The sequence below is a fragment of the Monosiga brevicollis genome, genomic scaffold, assembly GCF_000002865.3.
Source record: "Monosiga brevicollis MX1 MONBRscaffold_13 genomic scaffold, whole genome shotgun sequence".
Taxonomy (NCBI): Eukaryota; class Choanoflagellata; order Craspedida; family Salpingoecidae; genus Monosiga; species Monosiga brevicollis.
Window position 1 is genome coordinate 1,066,193 of NW_001865050.1, and position 22,462 is coordinate 1,088,654.

General features: G+C 54.6%; 6 protein-coding genes across 6 annotated transcripts; 4 read left to right on the plus strand and 2 right to left on the minus strand.

Moving 5' to 3' along the window:
* Positions 1–54: 54 nt before the first annotated feature.
* On the plus strand, positions 55–6,862 carry MONBRDRAFT_26326 (uncharacterized protein; the record flags this gene model as incomplete). Its single annotated transcript, XM_001746588.1, has 23 exons — positions 55–692; positions 792–866; positions 955–1,077; positions 1,266–1,518; positions 1,606–1,893; positions 2,030–2,130; positions 2,214–2,578; positions 2,699–2,796; positions 2,875–2,975; positions 3,074–3,266; positions 3,369–3,500; positions 3,590–3,748; positions 3,839–3,954; positions 4,034–4,154; positions 4,300–4,431; positions 4,518–4,643; positions 4,745–4,936; positions 5,059–5,265; positions 5,344–5,428; positions 5,556–6,034; positions 6,119–6,310; positions 6,425–6,535; positions 6,629–6,862. Coding segments are annotated over 23 exons (4,521 nt in total), but the record flags the coding sequence as incomplete, so codon positions are not given.
* Positions 6,863–7,030: 168 nt separating this feature from the next.
* MONBRDRAFT_9087 (uncharacterized protein) lies at positions 7,031–9,224 on the plus strand (the record flags this gene model as incomplete). The annotated part of the gene is made up of 6 exons (XM_001746589.1): positions 7,031–7,066; positions 7,148–7,801; positions 7,927–8,087; positions 8,172–8,613; positions 8,776–8,961; positions 9,078–9,224. The coding sequence occupies 6 exons, from the start codon at positions 7,031–7,033 to the stop codon at positions 9,222–9,224; spliced, it is 1,626 nt and encodes a 541-aa protein (XP_001746641.1).
* Positions 9,225–11,892: 2,668 nt separating this feature from the next.
* On the plus strand, positions 11,893–13,202 carry MONBRDRAFT_32845 (uncharacterized protein; the record flags this gene model as incomplete). The annotated part of the gene is made up of 6 exons (XM_001746590.1): positions 11,893–11,970; positions 12,097–12,180; positions 12,212–12,493; positions 12,564–12,696; positions 12,820–12,886; positions 12,974–13,202. The coding sequence occupies 6 exons, from the start codon at positions 11,893–11,895 to the stop codon at positions 13,089–13,091; spliced, it is 762 nt and encodes a 253-aa protein (XP_001746642.1). The 3' UTR covers positions 13,092–13,202.
* A 111-nt stretch (positions 13,203–13,313) lies between these two features.
* On the minus strand, positions 13,314–16,113 carry MONBRDRAFT_26329 (uncharacterized protein; the record flags this gene model as incomplete). Its single annotated transcript, XM_001746718.1, has 12 exons — positions 13,314–13,640; positions 13,689–13,796; positions 13,819–13,859; positions 13,963–14,007; positions 14,148–14,264; positions 14,373–14,418; positions 14,456–14,815; positions 14,953–15,086; positions 15,194–15,323; positions 15,435–15,628; positions 15,710–15,894; positions 15,998–16,113. The coding sequence occupies 12 exons, from the start codon at positions 16,111–16,113 to the stop codon at positions 13,314–13,316; spliced, it is 1,803 nt and encodes a 600-aa protein (XP_001746770.1).
* Positions 16,114–16,998: 885 nt separating this feature from the next.
* MONBRDRAFT_9090 (uncharacterized protein) lies at positions 16,999–18,465 on the plus strand (the record flags this gene model as incomplete). Its single annotated transcript, XM_001746591.1, has 6 exons — positions 16,999–17,001; positions 17,173–17,215; positions 17,362–17,524; positions 17,640–17,937; positions 18,034–18,154; positions 18,302–18,465. 6 exons carry the CDS (start codon positions 16,999–17,001, stop codon positions 18,463–18,465), a joined length of 792 nt encoding a protein of 263 aa, XP_001746643.1.
* A 271-nt stretch (positions 18,466–18,736) lies between these two features.
* Positions 18,737–22,320, minus strand: MONBRDRAFT_37489 (uncharacterized protein). Its single transcript, XM_001746719.1, has 12 exons — positions 22,091–22,320; positions 21,859–21,924; positions 21,485–21,666; positions 21,199–21,304; positions 20,873–21,124; positions 20,617–20,784; positions 20,335–20,474; positions 20,052–20,244; positions 19,700–19,967; positions 19,431–19,579; positions 19,019–19,312; positions 18,737–18,921 (listed from the first exon to the last, which is right to left on the minus strand). The coding sequence occupies exons 1-12, from the start codon at positions 22,277–22,279 to the stop codon at positions 18,823–18,825; spliced, it is 2,106 nt and encodes a 701-aa protein (XP_001746771.1). The 5' UTR covers positions 22,280–22,320; the 3' UTR covers positions 18,737–18,822.
* Between the last annotated feature and the right edge of the window lie 142 nt (positions 22,321–22,462).

A 22,462-nucleotide genomic window follows, 5' to 3' on the forward strand; every position in this document is an offset into this window, starting at 1 on the left:
CAGCTGCTGGAGCGCTTTGCCGAGCATTGCGCCCAGCTCCACCCCAATCCAGCCATGGAGCAACGCGCCGCCCGAAAATTGGCGACAAGCGCCTTGCCCGCTGCCGATCATGCCACCATTACGGCCTGTCTGACCGTTCTTCATGAACTCGCCGATGCCGACGCTGCAGCCCTGGACCAGGCCGACGAGGAGGGCGGGTCCATCCCCCTCCCAGCGCCAAACAAAGACGTCCACGAGCCTTCGTCAAGCCTGTCACGCCGCATCTTTGGCGCTGGCGTCAAGCTCGATACCCCCATACCCATCTCCCTGGATGATCTCTTACGTCGAGCCGAAGCCAATCGCGTCCGCCATCGCCGCACAGCCGCCACTGCAAACGCCTCCGCCCCGACCAAACGTCGAGAACCCCGAACCACCCCCTCGCATGGGTCCGGGCACAGCGCAGCCAGCGCCCAGTCGGCCGCAGCGGCTGCACCTCGAGCACGTCCCACCTCCACGACGACCGCCGCAGCTGCAGCCGGCCCGCCTTCTGGCCAGCATGGTGATGGGTGGCTGCTGGCCGCTTGCCTCGAAGCCTTTAATCCAGACGTCAATCTGGCCCAGCAGATTGCCGCCTCCGTGCTCACTGAACTTCGTTCCACAAAAAGCGACGATGAAATGCAATTTCAACTCATCAACCTCCTGGGTGTTGAACGGTTCGTTTGCCGCCTCGCCCCATCTGCATTCAACCGCGCCCCGCTACATTTGCTTCTCCATGCTCAGCCAGCTCTCTTGGTTGGCCCTCCCGTGAGCAGGTTCGATTTGATTGCCGAGATCTTGCAGCATCGCCGCGAGATTGCCGCCGCTCCACTCACCGGCCAAGTCCGCAGGTCAGCTCTTGGGTCCATCTACATGCTTCTGATGCTGGCAGCTCACTGTCACTCATCGACATATTGTCGCTATTTCTCATATGCGTAGCGGTGCCAGTGTCGCCGGCAACGCCAGTGCGCCTCGCGCTCAGCCATCTATTGTCAGCAGCATCACCGTTCAGACTGCCGCTGAAAAGAAAGAACTCAAAGAGCTGCGCAAGCAGGAGAAGCGGTCAGTTGGCGTGGCCAAGCTATCATTTCTGTGTCTCTCCCGCGCAGCATGGTTTCTGCTGCGTCCTGTGCCAGACGTTTAGGCCCCATGTCATGGTCGCCTTTAGCCCCTACTCTTGGTTCAAGGCCTGCAAGCACAGTTCATTTCACTCATACATTCACGCTCCATGTGGTGATTCTTCTGCACAGGCTGGCCAAGGTGGCGGCCAAACAGCGCAACGCAGTGGATGAGTCAGCCATGTCTGATGAGGATCGCCTTGCGGCTCTGCTTGGGTATCGCCCCGAGGATGCCTTGGAAGTCCGGCGCGCAGCACTCGACCGAGCGGCCCAGCAACCTATTTTCACCGCCGCAGCCCAGGCGCCCCGCGCTGAAAAGTATCCCTTTGTCTTTGACTCAAAGCAAGATATTCAGGTCGCTTCCGCCTACATTCAGGGCTCAAAGGTAAGTTTGCTCAGCAACGCGTCAGCCGTCCAGCGGCTGCCATGTCATCCAATACCCGCCTCATCGTGCCGGCTTGCCCGTTGTCAGCTGATGCTCCCAGCCAATACAATTCGCGAGCAAGATGGCCGACGGGAGGAAGTCACCATTCCACCCCCAGAGCGCCGCCCTCCCATGACCTCAGAACGTCGCATTCGCGTCGACGAGCTCAACCCCATCGGCCGTCTCGCCTTTCAGGGGTTTGAAGCCCTGAATCGCATCCAAAGCATTGTATACGAGACTGCTTATAAAACCAATGAGAACCTGCTGGTCTGCGCGCCTACAGGCGCTGGCAAGACCAACATTGCCATGCTAAGCATCCTACGCGCGGTCGAGCAGGTTCGACTTGTTAACCACCGATACTTTTGCGCCCTCTCCCAGCCGCATGCACACCCGAGGGCATTGCTTGCTCATTGTCATCCCTGCAAATATTGGTCTCGCGCGTCAATGCTTCTTGGGGGGTCCTGTTGTGCAGCACGTAGAGCAAGGCGTTATCCAGAAGGACAAGTTCAAAATGGTATACGTGGCTCCGATGAAGGCCCTCGCCGCAGAAATGACGGCGTCGTTTGCCAAGCGGTTAGATACTTGTCGCAGCGATGCCATCCAGCCCTCTGTTCATTTGCCGTGCCACTCATTGGCTCATCTTGCTTGAATTGCAGCCTAGCCCCGCTCAACTTGAGCGTCAAGGAGCTTACAGGTGACATGCAGCTCTCCAAGGCGGAGATTATGGCAACCAACATGCTCGTGGTTACGCCCGAAAAGTGGGACGTGGTCACTCGCAAGAGTACGGGCGACGCTGCGCTTTCCCAGCTTGTGCGCCTGCTCATCATCGACGAGGTCCATCTTTTGCACGACGAGCGTGGTCCCGTCATTGAAAGCCTGGTTGCTCGTACTCTTCGCTTGGTCGAGTCATCTCAGAGCATGATTCGCATTGTTGGTCTGTCGGCCACCCTGCCAAACTATGTCGATGTTGCCGCCTTTTTGCGAGTGAATCCTTACAAGGGCCTTTTTCATTTTGATGGCGGTATGTCGCAGCGCCTGCGCTCCAGGCCCCGTGTTGTCGATCCACGCGTGTCTCTCGGCGTTGCGTTTGCGATTACCGTTTGTTTTCTTTAACATGGGCCATGTGGGTACCCTATGCTAGGGTTTCGCCCCGTGCCCCTGCAAACTACGTTCATTGGTGTCAAGGCCAAGAATCGCTTCAAGGCCGCCAACGACATGGACGAGTGCTGCTTCGAGAAGGTGACTTCATAGCCGAGTGCCCTGCCCCTACTGAGCCCAACCCCGAAAACTAATGCCGGGTCTGTTGGGTGTGGCCAGGTTCTCGAAAATGTTGAGCGTGGCGAGCAAGTTATGATCTTCGTGCACGCTCGCAATGCTACCTTTACCACGGCCTCCAAAATGGTCGAGCTAGCCCAAGGGTACGCGCGTTTTGAATGGATGGAATGGGTCGAGTCGCTTCCTGTCTGACTCTATGTAACACTGCTACCTTTCTTAACCTCATTTCTGCCTTGCGCAGTCAAGGCGTGTCCTCGGTGTTTGACTGTTCCGATGCCGGCGTGGAATACGAGAGCGCTAAGAAAGCCATCATGAACTCTCGCAACAAACAGTTGAAGGAACTTTTCTCCAAGGGCTTTGCCATCCACCATGCGGGCATGATGCGCTCGGATCGCAACCTGGTCGAAAAATATTTTGCCAAAAAGCTCATCAAAGTGCGTCCTCTTACATCCCTTTATTGAGCCACGATTGCCTGACGCTCGCCGCTCGCCGCTCGCCGCGAGTTTCAATCACTGGCTTGTGTTTTGGGGCAACAGGTGCTCTGCTGTACGGCCACTCTGGCTTGGGGTGTCAATCTTCCAGCGCACGCCGTCGTGATCAAGGGCACTCAGCTCTATGATGCACAACAGGGCAATTTCGTTGACCTGGGCATTCTCGACGTACAGCAGGTATGCATGCACCTTTTGTCTTTGGTTTGCACTGTGCGATGGTGCGGCATGGATGTTTGATCACGAATTGTGATGGTGTCTCTGGGCAGATTTTTGGTCGCGCTGGCCGACCCCAATTCGACAGTTACGGCGAGGCATACTTGATCACGTCCCATGACAAGCTGTCCCACTATTTGTCCCGCATCATGAACCAAAAGCCGATCGAAAGCAATTTCAAAACCCGAATCAATGACAACCTCAACGCCGAGGTGCGCTCACTGCTGCTCGTTCCTCTTGCGCTTGGCCCGTCACTTGGTGGGTGCTCACTGGCTCTTGTGCCACATCTTGTCGATCTTTAGGTTGCGTTGGGCACTGTGACCACAGTGGAGGAGGCCATTGAGTGGTTGAGCTATTCTTACCTCTTTGTTCGCATGCGCCGCAATCCAATGGCGTATGGCATCACGCCCACACAGCGGTTCGTCGGTGCTCATTCGTCGGCACCTGCGTCCTGTGCGTCACGTGCCTCACTTGGTGGTCTCTTGATGTGTTCACAGTCAAGATCCCACGCTGCGCCAAGTGCGCGAGGAAATCATCATAGCCAGTGCGCGTTGCCTGGATGACGCTCGCATGATCCGCTTCCAAGAAGCGGCCGGCTTTCTCAATTCGACAGACATGGTGCGTGCGTGCGTGCATGTGTGCGTGCGTGTGTGTACAAGCAGACGCACTTTCACTTCAGCAGCTCGAGGCTTTGTACCTTGAACGCAACTCCGACGTTGCCGGCTTGCCATGATCTGATGAAAGCTCGCGTTGGTCCCTGCAGGGTCGGATTGCCAGCCACTTTTACATCCGCGTTGAAAGCATCGAAACCTTCAATGAGCTCAACAAAAACGTCATGACCGAGGCAGACATCCTGGCCATGGTCAGCCGGTCTCAAGAGTTTGAGCAAATCAAGGTAAACCGAGAAAGTCTTTGGCGCGTTGCCACAACACCGTACGCCTTGATAACAGAACTTCCTTTTGCGCTTTAATCCTGATGCAGTCTCGCGATGAAGAAATGGACGAGTTGAAGCTGCTTCTGGACGACGCCTGCGTGTTGCATCCCGTCAAGGGCGGTATCGAGAACACTTACGGCAAAGTGAACATTCTCCTCCAAGCCTATATTTCGGTGAGTAGGCACGATCAGAGCACCGGTGTGCTTCCCGTTGACTGTGTGGCTGACTTGATATGTGTTTGCGCCGCCCACTCAATCCTTGGCACTGGTCACAGCAAGCACCAATCTACTCGTTTTCCTTGATTTCCGACATGAACTACGTGGCTCAAAATGCCGGTCGTATCCTGCGTGCGCTCTTTGAAATGGCCGTGCGCCAGAATCGCGGTACCATGGCCAGCACGCTGCTACGGCTGTGTAAGTGCGTGGATCGCCGCCAGTGGTATGGACTCAACTCACCCCTGCGTCAGGTACGCTTTGCCTTGCCCCATTTGCTCCCCACCCACGTTTACCCCAGGCGTGGAACCGACAACTACAAAAAGAAATGCACAACAGTTCTGATCTGCCCCTTGCTGGCTCCTATGGCTGATAGCTGGATCACTACTTGAAACCAGAAGTGCTCTACAAGATTGAGAGCCGTAATTTGACCGTGGATGATTTGCGTGAGATGGACAAGAGCGAGATTGCCGATTACTTGCGCAGCCCCGCCATCGCCGAGCGGGTGCAGCGCGCAGCATGGATGATTCCCAGCATCGATCTCGAAGTGAACCTCCGCCCGATTACACGCACCGTGGTTCAGGTTCGTCCTTCGCCTTGGGCCACTTTGTAACTTTGTGGATAATGGCCGCTCACACCTGACATGGTATTGCCGATTTAGGTGACTTTGACAATTACGCCTGCTTTCGAGTGGAACATGAAGTACCACGGTGGCAGCCAGCACTTCTGGATCATGGTGGAAGATCGTAAGTGCCAATCAATCAATGCTTGGGTGGCTGATCAGCAACAAAAGGTTAGCGTCTATAAACTTGCGGTTTTTTTTTGCTCATGTGATTCTTGTGTTTTCGACCCGCTTCATCGTGCCCATGATAGCCGCTACGGAGCATCTTTATCACTCTGAGCTGTTTGCTTTGCACGCTGACAAGTGCCGAAGCCGCAATCCTGAGGACCGCGTTCAATCGCTTTCTTTCACCATTCCCATTTTTGAACCCCTGCCACCACAATATTACGTGCGAGCCATCAGCGATCACTGGTTGGGGTCGGAAACGGTTGAACCCGTCACTTTTAAGCACTTGATTCTTCCCGAGCTGCATCCGCCACACACCGACCTTTTGGACCTGCAGCCGCTGTCCAAGGCGGCCTTCAACGACCCACGCATCGAGGACCTCTATCGCTTTACCCATTTTAATCCCGTGCAGACGCAGGTGTTTCACACGGTCTATCACACCGACCACAACGTCCTTTTGGGCGCTCCTACGGGTTCGGGTAAAACGGTGGTGGCCGAGTTGGCTCTTTACCGCCTCTTTCGGGAACACCCCGGCAAGAAGGCCGTGTACATCGCGCCCCTCAAGGTTAGATCAAGCTCCTAGCACGGCTTTGCTAACCCCTCAGCAGGGTTGATCTCATGTCGATCTTTGATGTGCGCGCGCGTTTAGGCTCTGGTCCGTGAGCGCATGGACGATTGGCAAATCCGCCTTCAACAAAAGCTTGGCCGCCGCGTGGTCGAGCTGACCGGTGATGTCACGCCCGATGCACGAGCCATTGAGCGCGCGGATGTGATTGTGACCACCCCAGAAAAATGGGATGGTATCTCGCGTTCTTGGCAAAATCGTGACTATGTCCGCAAGGTGGGTTATCTCTTTGTTGGCTCTGCCCCTCCTCGACGCCGGAAGCACGTCACTCACATTGGATGTCGAGTTGTTTTTGTTTCGTTTGAATTACTTTCCCTCCTTTTTGAGTAGGTCACGCTCGTGATTATTGATGAGATTCATCTGCTGGGTGGTGACCGTGGGCCTGTCATCGAGGTGATTGTGTCCCGCACCAACTACATCTCAGCACACACTTCTCACAAAGTACGTCGACAATGAACTTGTTTGCCTTTCTCGGTGGAGCTTGAGCTTTTCAGACTTATGTTCTTGTGCCAAAACCGTCTTACCGCAAATCAGGTGCGCATCGTGGGTTTGTCCACGGCTTTGGCCAATGCTCACGATCTGGCCAACTGGCTGGGGATTACTCGCGCCGGCCTGTTCAACTTCAAGCCATCGGTTCGGCCCGTCCCGCTGACCAAGCATATTCAGGGTTACCCTGGCAAGCACTACTGCCCGCGAATGGCTACCATGAACAAACCCACCTACGCCGCCATTCGCACACACAGCCCAGAAAAACCCGTGCTAGTCTTTGTATCCTCCCGTCGCCAAACGCGTTTAACGGCAGTGGACCTCATCTCCTTTTGCGTGGCTGATGACCGCACCAAGCAATGGGTTCACTTGCCGGAGAACGAGTTGGAGGCCATTCTCAGCACCATCCGAGACCCTCATCTGAAGCATGCGCTCAACTTTGGCATCGGCATGCACCATGCCGGTCTCCACGAGCGGGATCGAAAGGTGCGTTCGACAATCACGTGCTTGAAAAGCAAACCGAACGTCGTGTTGTGCAGCTCACCCTTGGTCGGCCGGTGTTTGTAGACGGTGGAAGAGTTGTTTTTGTCGCACAAGATTCAGGTGCTCGTGGCCACCGCCACGCTGGCCTGGGGTGTCAACTTGCCTGCGCACCTGGTCGTGGTGAAGGGCACCGAGTTTTTTGATGGCAAGACCGGCCGTTACGTTGACTTTGACATTACAGACATTTTGCAAATGACAGGTCGTGCAGGGCGCCCTCAGTTTGATGATCACGGTGTGGCTGTGATCATGGTTCACGACGTCAAAAAGCACTTTTACAAAAAGTTTATGCACGAGCCCTTTCCTGTCGAATCGGCACTGGCTGGCCAGCTGGTCAACCACTTTAATGCCGAGATTGTGGCCGGCACCATCGCCTCCAAGCAAGCGGCTATGGACTACTTGACCTGGACTTATTTCTATCGCCGCCTGCTGATGAACCCGTCGTACTACCATCTCGAGGACACGGAGCCCGAGGGTGTCAACAAGTTTTTGTCAGAGCTGGTGGAGGACTGCATCTGGCAGCTCGTGCAATCGGGCTGCGTGGTGGTGGGAGAGGACAACGTCTCTCTGGAGCCAGACGTGCTTGGTCGCATCGCGTCCTACTATTATTTAGACCATCAAACCGTGCGCCATTTCCGCAACGAGATGCGTGACCACCTCAACATCCCAGAGCTCCTCAAGGTTGGTTGGCATGGCATGTGCTTATGCCTCGGACTCAGAAGGGCGTCAATGCGTGGCAGCCTGAGCTTGAACTGACGCGGCGTGTGTGCTGTATTGTTGCTCGACACTGACTGATTGTTGCGCAGATGTTATGTGATTGCCAGGAGTTTGCCGAGCTGCCCGTGCGTCACAACGAGGATGAGCTCAATGGCCAACTGGCCAAGGATTGTCTGCTGCCCGTGCCACAAAGCGCACTGGACTCACCGCACGTCAAGGCCAACCTTTTGCTGCAAGCACACTTCTCACGGTACGCGCAGCAATTTCTGTGTGACTGGGCACAGTGACGTACAGCAGCGTCTCTCTCCTGATCTAATGCTGGTTTGTGGTGTAGTCTGAAGCTGCCCATTCCCGATTATCGCACGGACACCAAGCGGGTGTTGGATCAGTGCATTCGTATTTTGCAGGCTATGGCAGATGTGGCGGCAGATGCGGGTCACCTGACAACCACACTCAACATAATGTCGCTGACCCAGATGGTAGTGCAGGGGCGCTGGATTACAGACTCCTCGCTGACCTGTTTGCCCGGGGTGGAGTCACTACATGCTGATGCCATGGCAGGCTGGCGACCTTCGATTGTATGCCTTCCCCAGCTCATTGAACGGGCCGCAGTTGCTCGCGATGCTACCCAAGCTCGTTTGCGGGAGTTGCTGGGCCAGGATAAGGCGCAACAATGCATGTCGGCCCTGACCACCATGCCTCGGATCAACGTGTCGCTTCGCGTGCTGGATGCCGAGCTGGAGGCTTTGCAGCCTGATACGGCCTACACACTTGAGGTGGGCTCCGCCTGAACCACGTGGGACAAGAGAAAAGCAGGGGGGGGGGTGGCACCAACGTGCCGGCCAGCGGCAAAGGGCGAGTTGTTAGGATCTTAATCTTTCGTTTTTGTTTTTCTTGTTTCTAATTTTTTTTTATCGGATACCTTTTTGTGGGTGTAGGTGCATTTTGAGCGACTCCAAGCTGTCAAGCAAGCTCAGGCCGTGGCGCCCGCGTTTCCAAAGCCCATCGACGAGAGTTGGTGGCTCGTGCTGGGAGACACAACCACGGGGGAGTTGATTGCGCTGAAACGCATGGGCCCAATTCGCTCTCGCTCTCGCACGACCATCCAATTTTACACCCCCGGGGTAAGCCTTTTGCTCCGCTGCGCCTGCCTGCTGGCTTTTCTATTTTTTTTTTTTTTTCCGAATCCGGCCGACACCTGATCCTTTGACAATGGTGACTCGATGCTTTGCCAATTTAGGAAACGGGCGACTTTTCCTACACGTTTTTCATGATGTCGTCTGCTTACCTGGGCCTGGATCAGCAGTACGACCTGGGGATGACGGTCACGGACGCCGAGGTTGTGGAGCATGTGGAAGCGCCAGAAACAGTGGTCAAGCCGCAGTAGCCGCAGTTGGGTGTCTTTGTCAGTGCTGTGCAACAGCGAATGACGACCAGGATGACTGGTTTTACTTCGTTCAACCTCTTGTTCGGGAGGAGGTTCAGCCAAAATTTGAACTCGTCGAGATCCATCGATTCTTGGCCTTGCGTATCGAACATAGCGCGTGCATCACCGTAACCAACGTGCGGGTCGGTCTGAACAACAGCAGCCGCTGATGAATTGTCGTTGGGGGCTGGCATTCTAAAAAGACATAGAATACAAATTTTTAGCACCCTACGCGGTCTTCACTCTCCCAAAATCCATCGCACCATACTTTGGATGGCTCACGGACAACCGAAACGGCCAAGTTCAAAGAACATCACCTCGCCCAAAACATCTGTTAGAGTCAAATCCGGTCAGACGCCGTGGAACCTAACAGCATCACAGAAACTTTAAGACAGGAAGGTCGGGAAACGGGCGCCAGGCGTAAAGTGGTCGACCCGCCCTCAAGGGCTAAGAACAATAATACGAATTAGACATCTTTTACATTCTTCGCACTCTCGTTCAGAATAATTGCTTGACAGTTTGGAGTCGCTCAAAACGCATGACAAGAATATGAATAATATAGCTCAGGTCGAGTTGACTGCCCTCACACGCATGGGCATAATTCGCTCCCGCTCTCGCATGACCATCCAATTTGACACCCCCGAGCTATGAGCTTTTTGCTTCGTAGCGCCATCTCTTTTTTTTTTTTTTTTTTTTTTTGTGATTTTATTTTTTCGACAGTAGTGACTCGATTCAACTGCTGTAGATCCATCAATTGGGTTTTGGTACCCCAATCGAATTCTCTTCCCCTTCGATAACAACCAAAACAAACAGAACCAACCAAATCCCTCGTCCCCTCATGGGACAGACCCTGCATGTCCAATCGCGCTACCCTTGCTGCCCCCCCGACCTGGCATTGCAACACAATTGACTTTCGGCGGTTATGCGCTTTCGGGGAGGGGGATGGCATACCAGCAATCACGAAACCATTCGCGAGCAGTCCGGCCCTCACGGCCACGGAAGGGTGGCGTGCCATGGGCACCGATCACTTGATCAAACTCAAAAGCCTGGGCGAAATATAGTGAGTGAAGGGCCATTTAAGCAGTGTTTCATCCACAGGAGTTGCCAAAGAATGTGCGAGCGTTGTTGTGGCAGGTCTTACCGTTGTGATGTCATCGACGCTACGGCGCAATTGATGTACGTCGCCGTGGGTTGTCACACGGATGGTGCGGTAGATGGGAAGGCGGGTGCAGCCAAAGCCACCCTTGGATAGCTTGAACCACAGACGACCAAACCAGGTTGAGCGATCTCCCTATCAAGGTATGACATCGTGCGGCATCCGGAGCGTGGTCGGACTCGGTGAGGAGGGGCGTGCATATCTTGATGCCTTGACGTCTTTTGTGCTCGTGCGCGAGGCAAAGGCAAGGGCCAAGGACGAGCGACAATCGCTTTGCAAGACGTCTTACGTCACGATGGCCAGCATAAAAAGCATCGCTCGTGACGAGAGTTCGAGAGGGCCGATGAAAAAACACAATCTCATTCATGTTTAGTGGGGCTCCCTCCAGCAGGCGCTGCTCAAGCAGGGGACCCAAGTCCTGAATGGGTGATGTAGACCAAAAAGGCCGGTGAGCCAGTACACGTGCAGCAAGGGGGGCAAGCTTGAAGAACAATGGGTTGAATATCTTTGAGTGGGGCAAAGCGACCAAGTACCGAGCCTGTTGTGGCCAGAGTGCGCCATTTTTCTGGAGGCTGCGCACAGGAGACGGTGTGATGATGTTGAAGTTTGGTGGATAAATCCTCCTCCAGAGCGGCCGGCGCTAGCCAGAGGGTGGCGCTGGGGTATCGACGGGTCCATTCCGGGGCAAAGAGCCAGTGCTGAAGATTGGGGCAAACAATGTCTGTGACAGGACCCAGCGCATCGATTTGCTCGGCCAAGCTTTCCTTGAACGGTACAGGGGACAGGAGGACAAGGTCTGGGCTGTCGGGCTTGGATCTACCGGCAGCGGCGCAATCGCAAGCGGAAAAAAAAAGACGCACACAGCAATGGCCTTTTGGTCAAATACCAAAGCCAATGGCCCAGGACGCAAGCAAAGCAGGAGCTGGAATGTAAGCACGTACCGGCAGACCGTCATGGTCGTATCGAGATCAAAGGGCAAATCTTCGCCCTATACCACATTTACAAACGTTCAAGATCAGCGGGCACGTGGGGGTTTCCGCATCAGTGTGATGCATCAATCTGCGTGTGAGGTTGCTGGAGAAAGAATGCAGGTTGATTGCAGCAGGTCACTTTTCTTGCCTGGCGCAGTCGTTGCACGGCCTCGCGCTCGGCCACCAGCTCTTGTTCTGTTGATTCATTATCTTCTGCAGCCAGAGGCCGTTCGTTTTGCTCCTGATCCCAACAGGCATTGCCATGGAGTGAGCCGAGGACGGGCCTAATAAAGAATGGCTGCAGGCTGCCTGTGCCAGGTGGGGGGAGGCATCGGGCTCACGCACTTTCAGCATGCTCAGCGTGCGTAGCTTGAGCCCCTCATAGCGGAGCCCTTCGGTCTGGTTGGCCCCAAGCTGGAAGATGCCACGCACACACCAGCAGCCTTCTCCAACAGCAACCACACGATCAAACTCCAAGATCGGCCCAGAACCAGGAGCAGCCATGCCGCTGTCACTGGCGCTCATCGTCGCTGCCATCGTCAGTTCCGTCGCCTCTGCGTGTGTGTGTGTGTGTGTGTCAGTGAGAAAAAAATAAAAAAAAATGAAATGTAAGTTTGTCTTCTTGGATCTCGTACGAGCACCCTCTCTCTGACTTTTGCTCTCTCTCAAGCTTATTGATTTGCTGCCGTTTAGTACATTCTCTCAGGTTGTATGCTTATTTTACTCTCTCTCTCTCTCTCTCTCCCTCTCTCTCTCTCTCTCCCTCTCTCTCTCCGCGGCGGCGGTGACGGTTGAAACGGCGCTCGCTCGGGACCATGGAGGGTCACGGGAGTGAGAGTGGCAGCAGCAGTGGGATCGAGTCGGATACGGAGGAGTTCCCTGGTCATGCCGGGTATCGCCTGCTTGGGGATGCGCCACCGCCTGAGCCTCAGGATGATAGCGAGAGCGAGGGCGAGAGCGAAGCAGACAGCAGCGACGACGACGACGACGACGGGCGTCGACAGGAGACAGCTGGCGGAGCTAGCGAGCGGCCTGTGGGCGATGTTGGCGATGCAGACCAGGAGAGCGATGATGACGCAGCGCTGGCTGCTGCCGTGCGGCAGGTAAGATCCGGCTCCCTGACACACCTGCCCACGATGGCTCACGAGCCAACCATCGCGTCACGTGTTGTAGGCCCTCGATGCCGATTTATCGCGGAGACCTCGCAATTTGGGATTGGTGGCTCAAATTCAGGCGACCGAGCAACTCACCATTGCTGCAGTTCAGGCCCGTGAGCCATCCCCCGAGCACATCACTCTGAGCTCAGGTATTGTTGCCTGAATTGTTTTTTTTCAGTTTCATCGAGCCAGTCATGGCGGCACTGGTACCAGGCCATTGCTCAACGACATGGCGTGTCTCCATTCTACTCTTCTCCGATCATTGCCAACAGATGCTGTGGCGGAAATCCGCTCCATCATGTCCCAGGTTCAACTTCCCGTACAGCTGCAGAGCCAAATGTGCGTGCCACCCTTTGTGTCACCGTTCCCTGCGTCTCTGCTTCATTTATCAGAACAATGCTCACTTGTAGTGGGGTGGTCTGGCAGGCGTGACGAGGCCTTGGCGCAGGCAGCCCGCCAGGCCGCAGCCTTGCGAAAAATTCGTGTGGAAACTTTGTCTGCACCTGCAGCTCCGGCCGACCCCGACTTTGACCCTCGCAGCTAGGGCATTGCTATCGGCGTCGGCGCCGGTCCACTGCGTACCTGTGTCGAAATAGAAGTGCACTTGGGCGCCGATTTCCAAGGTATGATGATAATAATTGATAACCGAAGTTTTGACGGCAAAAGGCAAAGAAAAAAAAAGACAACTATCACACTCGCCGGACGCGAGGTGGCGGCGGAAAAATTCAGAACGGCGGTTAACATGGGATGGCACGCAAACACCAGCTCACCAAAGCGGGTGATCAAGAAACTTGACTGTGGTTGGTACCTCGGCTTGCGGATCCGTCTCCAATATGACCAGTTCATTGGTCTCGCGTGTGAAAAATGGTCCTGGCAGGTAGAGTTGCCATTGCGGACCGGCTCGCGAGAACCGCCCCAAGTTGAAGCCATTGAGAAACATGGCACCACGCCCCCAATCCCGCGTGTCAATGTAAGTGTCAGGCACGCCCGTGCCCAGATCAGGAGGGCGCGGGATGAAAGCGCGGTAGAGGCGCGGTGCACCTGGCGTGTCATCCGTTAAATGCCCCATGCGATCCCAGGGGATGACAGCCATCTGGCTAGGATCAAAAGGTAAGGGCACAATCTGCCATGAGGGTGGCACGTGAGCTTGTTCCTCTTCGTCCAGCCAAAAGGCCTCATCAAGTCCTTTGTGCTCTCCAATTGCCTCCCCGTAATTGATGCGACCCGCGTTCTCCACCAGCAGGTCCAACTGCAGCGCACCCTGTGAACACAAGACGCGTGGCAGCATGAGTGTATTTGAGAGGCAGGAGAGCTTTCAAAGCGGTGGTAAAGAAGGGTCTCTGAACACACATGGTTGGCTTGGCATAGTTGGACGAGCAGGCGCGGCTCGTCGGTCTGCCAGCGCGCCGCCGAACCAATTCGCTGCCCATTGCAATAGACGATCACTCTGTCTCGAATGCCTAACATTTTTTTAAAAAACAAAACAAAACAAATCAAGCACAGTAGAAGAAAGAAAGGAAGAAGTGAAAGAGAAAGAAACACCATCTGAATTCCTTTGAGGACCGAGAGTCAGGGATTTGCAAGGCACGCGCAAGCTGACCGTTGATCACCAAGGTTCGCTCAGAGGCCTGGAGATCGAGGTTCGTCGAGTACAGGACATAGCCCTGCCCGTTTGTGTGTGGCAGCTCCTCCATGTAAGTCAGGTGGCTTGCCATCACTTTTTAAACCACAAGCGGTAACGTTGGCGGGAAAAGACACCCAAGAAGAAACTCAGTGCCACGTCCGCGCCAAAATCCATTGGACGAGAGAGCAGGAAAAGCCGTACCTTGATAGGGGTTGCTGTTACTGTGGTAATGGGGACGGCGGGGATGCTGATGGGCAGGTGTTCATTCATCCGACCCTCCACACCTCCGCACCGTAGGACATGAGAACCATCTGAATGTCCTCATACTTGGGGGTCACTTGGCCGTGCTCGCTCAACGGGGCATCGTAGTCGTAGGACGTGATGTCAGGAGCATATGGAGAATTGGCGCCGGCATTCCAGCCAAATGAGGTGCCGCCATGAAAGACGTAGAGGTTGAAGGATGCCCCTCGATCAAGAATCTTTTGCAGGCCTTCGACCAAGTCCTCAGAGTCAAAAGTATGGTGCTCCTCGCCATCGTGATCAAACCATCCCGTCCAGTACTCGGAGACCATCAGAGGTTGGTCTGGCTGAAAGTGCGCCAGCTGATCCAAGTGCCGCTCAACATTGTCTTGAAAATTGATGGTCTGAAGTCGATGCCAGGAAGGGAGAAGAAAAAGCAAGCACCAAAGGTGATGACCAAAAGAAAAGTACACACAACATCAGCGCACTTATCATCGGTTGTGGGCTTGGCGGATCTTGTGCTGTTGCACAGCCAACGTACCTGTAGGGCTCCGGGTAGGGCGCCGCGAGACAATCCTTGAGCGTTGTCGCAGGTGAACATTTGCTCCACAATGCCACGATCGCGCATCATGGCTACCAAGGCCTGCAGGTAGTCGCGGTCTGCCCCGTAGCTACCTACAAAAAAGGCGCCCAGATCGCAGGTAAGCCGACACGGATACGCCATGCACGCCATGCTAGAGTGGGGACAGACACTCTAGCGCCACTGTCAGGTTTCTCCGGACCGTATTCATTCTCCACGTAGAAGGCAATGATTGGACCACCATTGCTGGCTTGCAGGGGCCGAAGAATAGGCATGAGGGCGTCGTAATAGCGCTCAACCTCATCAAGGAACGCATCGTTGGAGCTCCGCAACTACAAAATGGAATCGGGGCGGGATTTGAATGGAAAGGCTAGCAATCCAAATGCACATCGAACAGTGTCTGCCCATGCATTTTGGCTGCCGGGAACAGAGTGGGAGCGTACCTCGAGGTCTGGATTGGCCATCAAGCGAGCTGGAAGGCCACCAAAGTCCCACTCGGCACAAATGTACGGCGAAGGGCGGATGAGCACGCGCAGGCCAACCTCGTGAGCAAGGTTGAGAAAGCGGGCTAGGTCATGCGCATGGGTCTCAAAGTCAAAAGAGCCCGGGCCCACTTCGTGGAAATTCCACGGCACGTCTAAACAAGGAGCAACGGTCGCGCACCTCCGTGAGCGAAATAAGGCCAGACATGGGCTCAATGATCAACGCGCTCACTGACAGGTGCTGATGGTGTTGAGACCCATGTGCTTGGCCATTTCCAGACGGTCGAGCCAATATTCGGCGGGAATGCGAAAGTAGTGAAGGCTGCCACTCCAGATGTCAAAGGGATGGCCGTACAGAAGAAAGCCATTGCTGGACACAGCCAGTGCTGCTCGATTTGATCGGACTTGAACGTTTTTATTGCTGTGCACGAGTGATGGATTGATGAATGGAAGGACGCAGGAGGATGAGCTCGAGCACGTCATCAAGAGCAGAACATGGCAGAGGATCTTTGGCTGGCACGCACTGGAAATGCCGGGCCTGCGACCGGGACTGTACGTGCTGATGGGAGAAGGCTAGGAACACGAGCGCAGCTGCCAGTATGCCCAAGGCCACGCCCAAGATGCGAACGAAAAACTGCATCGTGACCATTCCCCGTCCCCATCCGGTCGCCGGGCTGGGAGGAGCAAGGAAGCGCAGGACAAGGCGAGGTGAGGGACGAACCAAGCGATCAGGCAAGGGGAAGCACGCGGATAGAGCACCAAACAAACCTGTCAGCAGCAACGGGGTAACAGCCGTTCAAGAACCGATGCTCATTAGATCAAGAGGCACGATGACGACCAGTACATCAGCGAGCAGCCCGTCAGCGAGCAGCCCGTCAGCCCGCACAGAGAGAGAGAGAGAGCGACGCTCGGCGCTCGGGTGCTCTTGTCCGCAGAGAAAATACGACGATCTCACTGGTTTCGCTTTTTTAGTGCCAAAAAGCTGGTTTAAACAGCCGTTGTAAACAAAATTTTGGCCCTTGTTACCACTTGTCAATGTCGATCGAACAAAAGACCAGCTTGCCTCTGCCACTCTCTTCTTCTGGTAGCTCAACGCTTCTCTCTCTCTCAGTCTTGCTTACTAGTACCTATATAACATCCGACTTCTGACTGTCTCACAGACACACTCTCTGAGTCGGACGCGCTGTCGCTGACGTCTCTCTGCGGCGCTCGACTTTGCCTGTGTTAGTTTTTCTTTTGTTTGCCTGTGTGTCTACTGGGTTTGTGCGCGAAAACGGCAGACTGGGCTCCAGTGAAACGGCAGCGCCATAGTACAGGCACGAGGCATACGGGTGAAGACGAGCCACCAGAGTGAATTGCGTTGGCCTCGGCATTGACGGGGTTGTTGTAGCGGCACTGTGTGAACGTGTAGCTCTGCAGCTTTTGTATCCCAGTGCCTGGCTCCAGTGCCACGACACTTGTTGGTCTTGCAGTTCATCTCGCATTTGGCAGCGTCAGGATTTGAAACCATCACCTTACCGCCACCATGGTACGGTACAACTCTTGCATTTGACCTGGCTTGCTGTACAGTGCGTCCCCGAGTCAGCCTGTGCTTGTCTCGCCTCCTGCAAGCGTGAAGAACAGTGTGTCATTACGGCCAGCCGGCTCGCGCAGCGGGTTCGGGCTCACTTTTGGGGTTCATGGCATCTTGTCCTCTTAGTCGCACCGTTACGATACACGCACGACCATCTTCTCGCCTGAGGGTACGTGACTAGCGTCTGTTTTGAGCTCTGGTGCCCCTCTTTTTCTTTTCCTTTTTCATTTCAAAATTAGGCCGCACAGCACACTTGAATTATTTCATTTTCCCCCATTCGACTCACTGAGCATAACCCACGATGCCGCAATGCAGGTCGCCTGTACCAGGTTGAGTATGCCATGGAGGCCATCTCGCACGCAGGTACCTGCCTCGGTATTTTGGCCAAGGACGGCATCCTGCTTGCTGCTGAAAAGAAACATGTGGCCAAGCTGCTGGATCAGTCTTCAGCGGCCGAAAAGATTTACAAACTCGACGAGTCAGTTTTGATTCTTGGCCAGCCCTCTTCCATCCTTTGCTTTCTTATTCCCCGCACCCACAGACAGCGTGGTCTTGTTTGCTCGCTCATCGACCTGTGCCCCGCCTTGCCCCAGTCACGTGGCGTGCGGTGTGGCTGGCATCACGGCCGATGCCAACATTCTGGTCAACTCTCTCCGTCAGAGCGCGCAACGTCATCTCCTGACCTTCCAGACTCCCATCCCCATTGAAAATTTGGTCACTTTGGTCTGTGACACCAAGCAAGCCTACACGCAGTTTGGTGGTCTGCGTCCCTTTGGAACTGCCCTGCTGTTCATGGGCTGGGACAAGCACTACGGCTTTCAGCTCTATCAGTCAGACCCCAGCGGTAACTTTGGCGGCTGGAAGGCAGCCTGCATTGGTGCCAACTCCCAGGTGCGACGATGCTCAAACAATGCATGCATAGCACAGCCTATTTCCGAGCGTACAGTCTTATTGCACCTTTCTGACTGCCTCGCGTCCTCTCGCCAGGCCGCCGAGTCCATTCTAAAGACTGAGTATTCGGAGGACTGCACGCTCAAGGAGGCACTCCTTCTGGCTGTCAAGGTCTTGAACAAGACCATGGACAGCGCAAGCCTGACCTCGGATAAACGTATGTCTCCCCAGCCTGCCAATTCGACCGTGCCATCGTCAACTTGCAACCTCTTCAGCCCTGCTTTGTGCATTGATCTGTTTGGGGCACATTTTCTTTTCTTTTTTTTTTTTTAATTCTAACCGACCCCTTTGCCCATCGTTTTAGTCGAGTTTGCTACACTGAGCCGACAGGGTACCGAGACTGTGTTTAGCGTCATGAAGCCCGAGGCTGTCCAAGAGCTGCTCAACGAGGGTGAGGCCATCCGCAAACAAGAGGAAGAGGCGGAGAAAGCCAAGAAGGAGGCACGCGAACGGGCACGCAAGGAGTAGACGTCCTTATCCAGCGTTCTTGTTTTACTGGTTCGCCTTTGCCTTCTCGACTGTTCATCTCCTACTGTACCGTTCCCCGTCCAAAGGATGTCGTCATGTTTGTCTGGTCTGTTCTTTTCCAAGAAGAAATCTAAAAAACAACACACAAAGCAAACAATGCGCAAAGAACAAACAACAAACAAACAGCAAACAAACAAACAACACACAACCAGTTGTCCCTCCCGATACGACATCACTTCACACTGACAAGGCTTGAGCCAGGGGACTTTTTGATCCGGGTTCAATTACATGTAATTAACGCAAGAAATCGTCGGGAAGCTATGCAGAGGCTCTCTGTGGCAGGGTGCGCTAGCGCGATCAAGCCTCTTCCTCGCCAGCATGAGCACCAATGTGACTTCGGATCCTCTCCACGCATTCGGTCAAGAGTCCAGTGTCCCCAGCCCCGCGCTCACGCATCTGCATGCACACCGATGTTGCTTGTGAGAGTCAGATTTGAAAAAAAACAAAACAAAAGAAAGAATTCAAAATAATCGCAGTAGATTCCACGACCAACCTGTTGCTGCACACGTTCACCATCGAGCACAAACTGCGTGCGCATCTTGTCACTGTCTGAAAGGCCTTCAGCCCCAGTCTTGCGCTTGGTTCGACGGCGCCGATACTGTAAGGACTGCTCAGTCTCTTGCACATCGGCTAGCACCGACTCAATCATCTTGACAAACATCTCCTGCAGGCCAGTCATAAACCGGGCGCGCAGCTCTGCGGCGTCCATATCGCTATACTCGTAGCTCACAACACGATCATACAACAGAAACGCCTCGGATGTATATGCCGAAGCTTCCGTGGGGGCCTGCATTTAAAAGGCAGAAGACAAGAGACGACTGTCAAAATGTCGGCAGTCTTGGCTAAAGCCGCCCAACGCCGGCAGCATCATGGTTGATTTGGCAGAACGTCGCCCCACAACATACCGGCCGGCCCGTCAAGCGGTAAAGGCGAGGTACGTCGGCGCTGGGTTTCAGAGCCACCTCTGCCTCCTTTAATAGAGCCGTTGCAACCGTGGTCAAGACCTCGGTAGGCAGACCTGCGAGATCTTCGCCCATGTGTCGTTGCAACAACGCTACAGAGCATGGAGAGCCGTGATCAGAAGCGTTAGAACACAAACACAGAAAAACAAGAGGGGGGGGCGTAGGGGAAAAAAAGGAAGCCAGAGGTTCACGTTGATAACTGACCCAAACACCTGTCGCGAACGACAGGCTCAAGAATGGCAAGTTGATCTTCCGCAGCAGTTTGCACCGCATGAAGCTAATAATAGAAAACAACAGGTGAGCGGCGTATTTTGGTATCAGCATAGGTCGAGGCGAGTCTTCAGCTATCAGCGTGGCACATACGCGGGGCGGAAGCTGTCGCATAGCGGCCAGTACATGTGGAATGACTGGTGACAGGTAGTGTTGGGCTCCGAGTTCACGAATCGCATGGCGATGCCGTGCTAGCAGCTGTGCCAAACACTTGGTTAGAGAGCAGCGACAAGACGGGCATGCCAAAGTGAAATGCAAAGGTCATGACAAGAAATGAAAATTGCCGCTGCCAACCTGGAGTGTCAACTTCCAGAAGCGATGAGTCAAAGCCGGCAAGAAATAATCCGACTGCCAACATTTCTCCAGCCCCTTGAGCAGGGCTTCGTCGGCTCCGAGCAGAGCCTCTGAGGCATCCCCTCCTTCGGTGCTGGTGGCTTTGGATAATTCCTGCAGAGCCCGCTCCAAGGCACCAGCAATTTCCTGGAACCTGAAATAGGAAGAAGGCCCGAGGCAAGGCGAATGAGGGTGTTTGAATGTTGTCGTTGTGGAACAACGGCCATTATCTTTGCCTGCGTACCGCAACTGGAAATAAACGGGCAGGGTCCAGCGCCGTTCCATGGTCAGGTAGGCGGTGCTTTTCCGAAAGCGCTCCACGGCATTTTGGGTGCTCAAGCACTGCTCGAACTGGCCAAGAAAACTCATGTATGATGTGTAATGCTTCGGTCCAGGAGCGGATGACACGCCAACGTGGGTGTGGCGGGAACGTATGAGGATTGGCGTTGACAGGAGACACAATGGCTAATGGGGAGGGGACGCTCAAAACAACATCAGAGAGGCGGTTCTGAAGCAGAGAACATACAGCATGAAAGGTGGCAGGAATGCCGGGCGAGAAAAGGTTGGAAAGGTGGGTCGTGATGCCATCCACGAAGCGAGGCCAGAGACTGTCAACCAGCACATCATGTTCGATGCTGGCAGCGACAAAGGCTGCGCGATACGCCACAAACTGATCGCGTGCCACGACCAAGATCTAATTGTAATTGACCAGGGCCGGGAACCACTTGTCAGCGCCTAGTGGTCTTCCGAAAGTTCATTCGAGCTTGGGGCACGGGACCAACCTGAGAGAATAGCGAATCCACGGCACTGCGCAAGTCGGTTGTCGAGGCTTGCTCTTGTGCAGCCTGAAACAGATCCGTGAGGATGGGCACGGTGACAAGCTCATCAAAAGCCGCCACAGCCCGTTCGCGCCAGCCCACGAGCCCAAACAATTTGAGGGTTGCCGTCAGGCGTTCGTGTGCCCGAGTGGTAATGGCTTCATTGAGAGCAGACGACAGCTGTGCAGTCATCCAGATCTCCAAATGTTGCAATCGCTAAAGGACGGATAAGAAAAGAGGTCATGACAATGGGGCGAAAGATATGAAATGTGGCCCTCGGGTCAGCGTACCGGCCGCAGCTCCTTGAGAAAAGGAGTGTCCTGGACCCGGTCCACGTGGTAGTTGAGTTGATTGAGTTCAGTTGCCACGCGATCAATGAGCTGCCAATCCAAACCCCTGCATCGGTGAGAAAGGGAAATGAGGATACGACGAAATTCTGCGCGCGATGAATATCCTTACAAGGTACAGAAATGGCATCGCACACACAGCTACACAGCTACACAGCCACACAGCCACACAGTTTTTTTTTTTGGCCACACCAATGACATCAAGTCTCTTTGTGGACTGAGGACGTACTGCGTGCTGGCGTCGGCCGGGTCCGTGCTCCCGTGATTCTGTAGAAGGCGCTCAATCTTGTCGACGCTGTGGGAAATGTCGAGGAGTCGGCGCAGCTCAACTTCGGCATTGCGCAGGTGTTCGCGACGCTCAAGATTAGCAGAGAGGGCTTGATATTCTTGCTGCACTGTACTCAAAAGCTCCTAAATGAGGGTTTGGGCAGAAGACACACGGTTATTGGCTGGCTGGCTCGCTTGTACGGGTTGCGTGATGAACGAGCTTGGTCCTGGGCCGGAAAAGCAGCGCCAAGCGCCATGTGTTGATTGGCAGACAATAAATACATGGCGGAGGGGCATTGGCCGTAAGGATTCTGGCCACGACAATGGTAAACTTACGGTAATGTCCTCGCGCACAGACTGCAACGGCTCGGCCAAAATGGTCAGGCGGTCATCCAAGCCGACCTGACACCACGAGTGGGACGAAAATGTGAGCAACCAAACACAGCCGTGGCGGAGGAGTGGGCAGGATACTTGAACATCACCAAGCAGGGATGAATGCAATGCCTGCGCGCTCTCGTCCATGGCGGACAAGCTCAAGCCAACTCGGAAACACAGGCATGGCCCTCACCAGGTTGCCTGAAAGAGAGACAAAGTCGGCATAGTCTTGGTTGATGAGCTCGACCACAGCGGCCTGAACCTGCTGCTGCAACTCCTGAAGCTTCTGCTGCAAGGAGGTCAGAGGAAGCTGTTTGCGCAAATTGGCCACAAACCCCTTGGCATCAAATGCCGGATCGGCAAACACCTCCAGCGACACCATCGCCCCTCACGTCCCCGACCAGCCGAGCACCACGACAGTCCTGAGAAGAAAACTGCTTTTCAGTGAAGGAGAGAGAGAGAGGAGAGAGAGGAGAGAGAGGAGAGAGAGGAGAGAGAGAGAGAGAGAGAGAGAGAGAGAGAGAGAGAGAGAGAGAGAGAGAAAGTGAGAGAGAGAGAGTGTGTG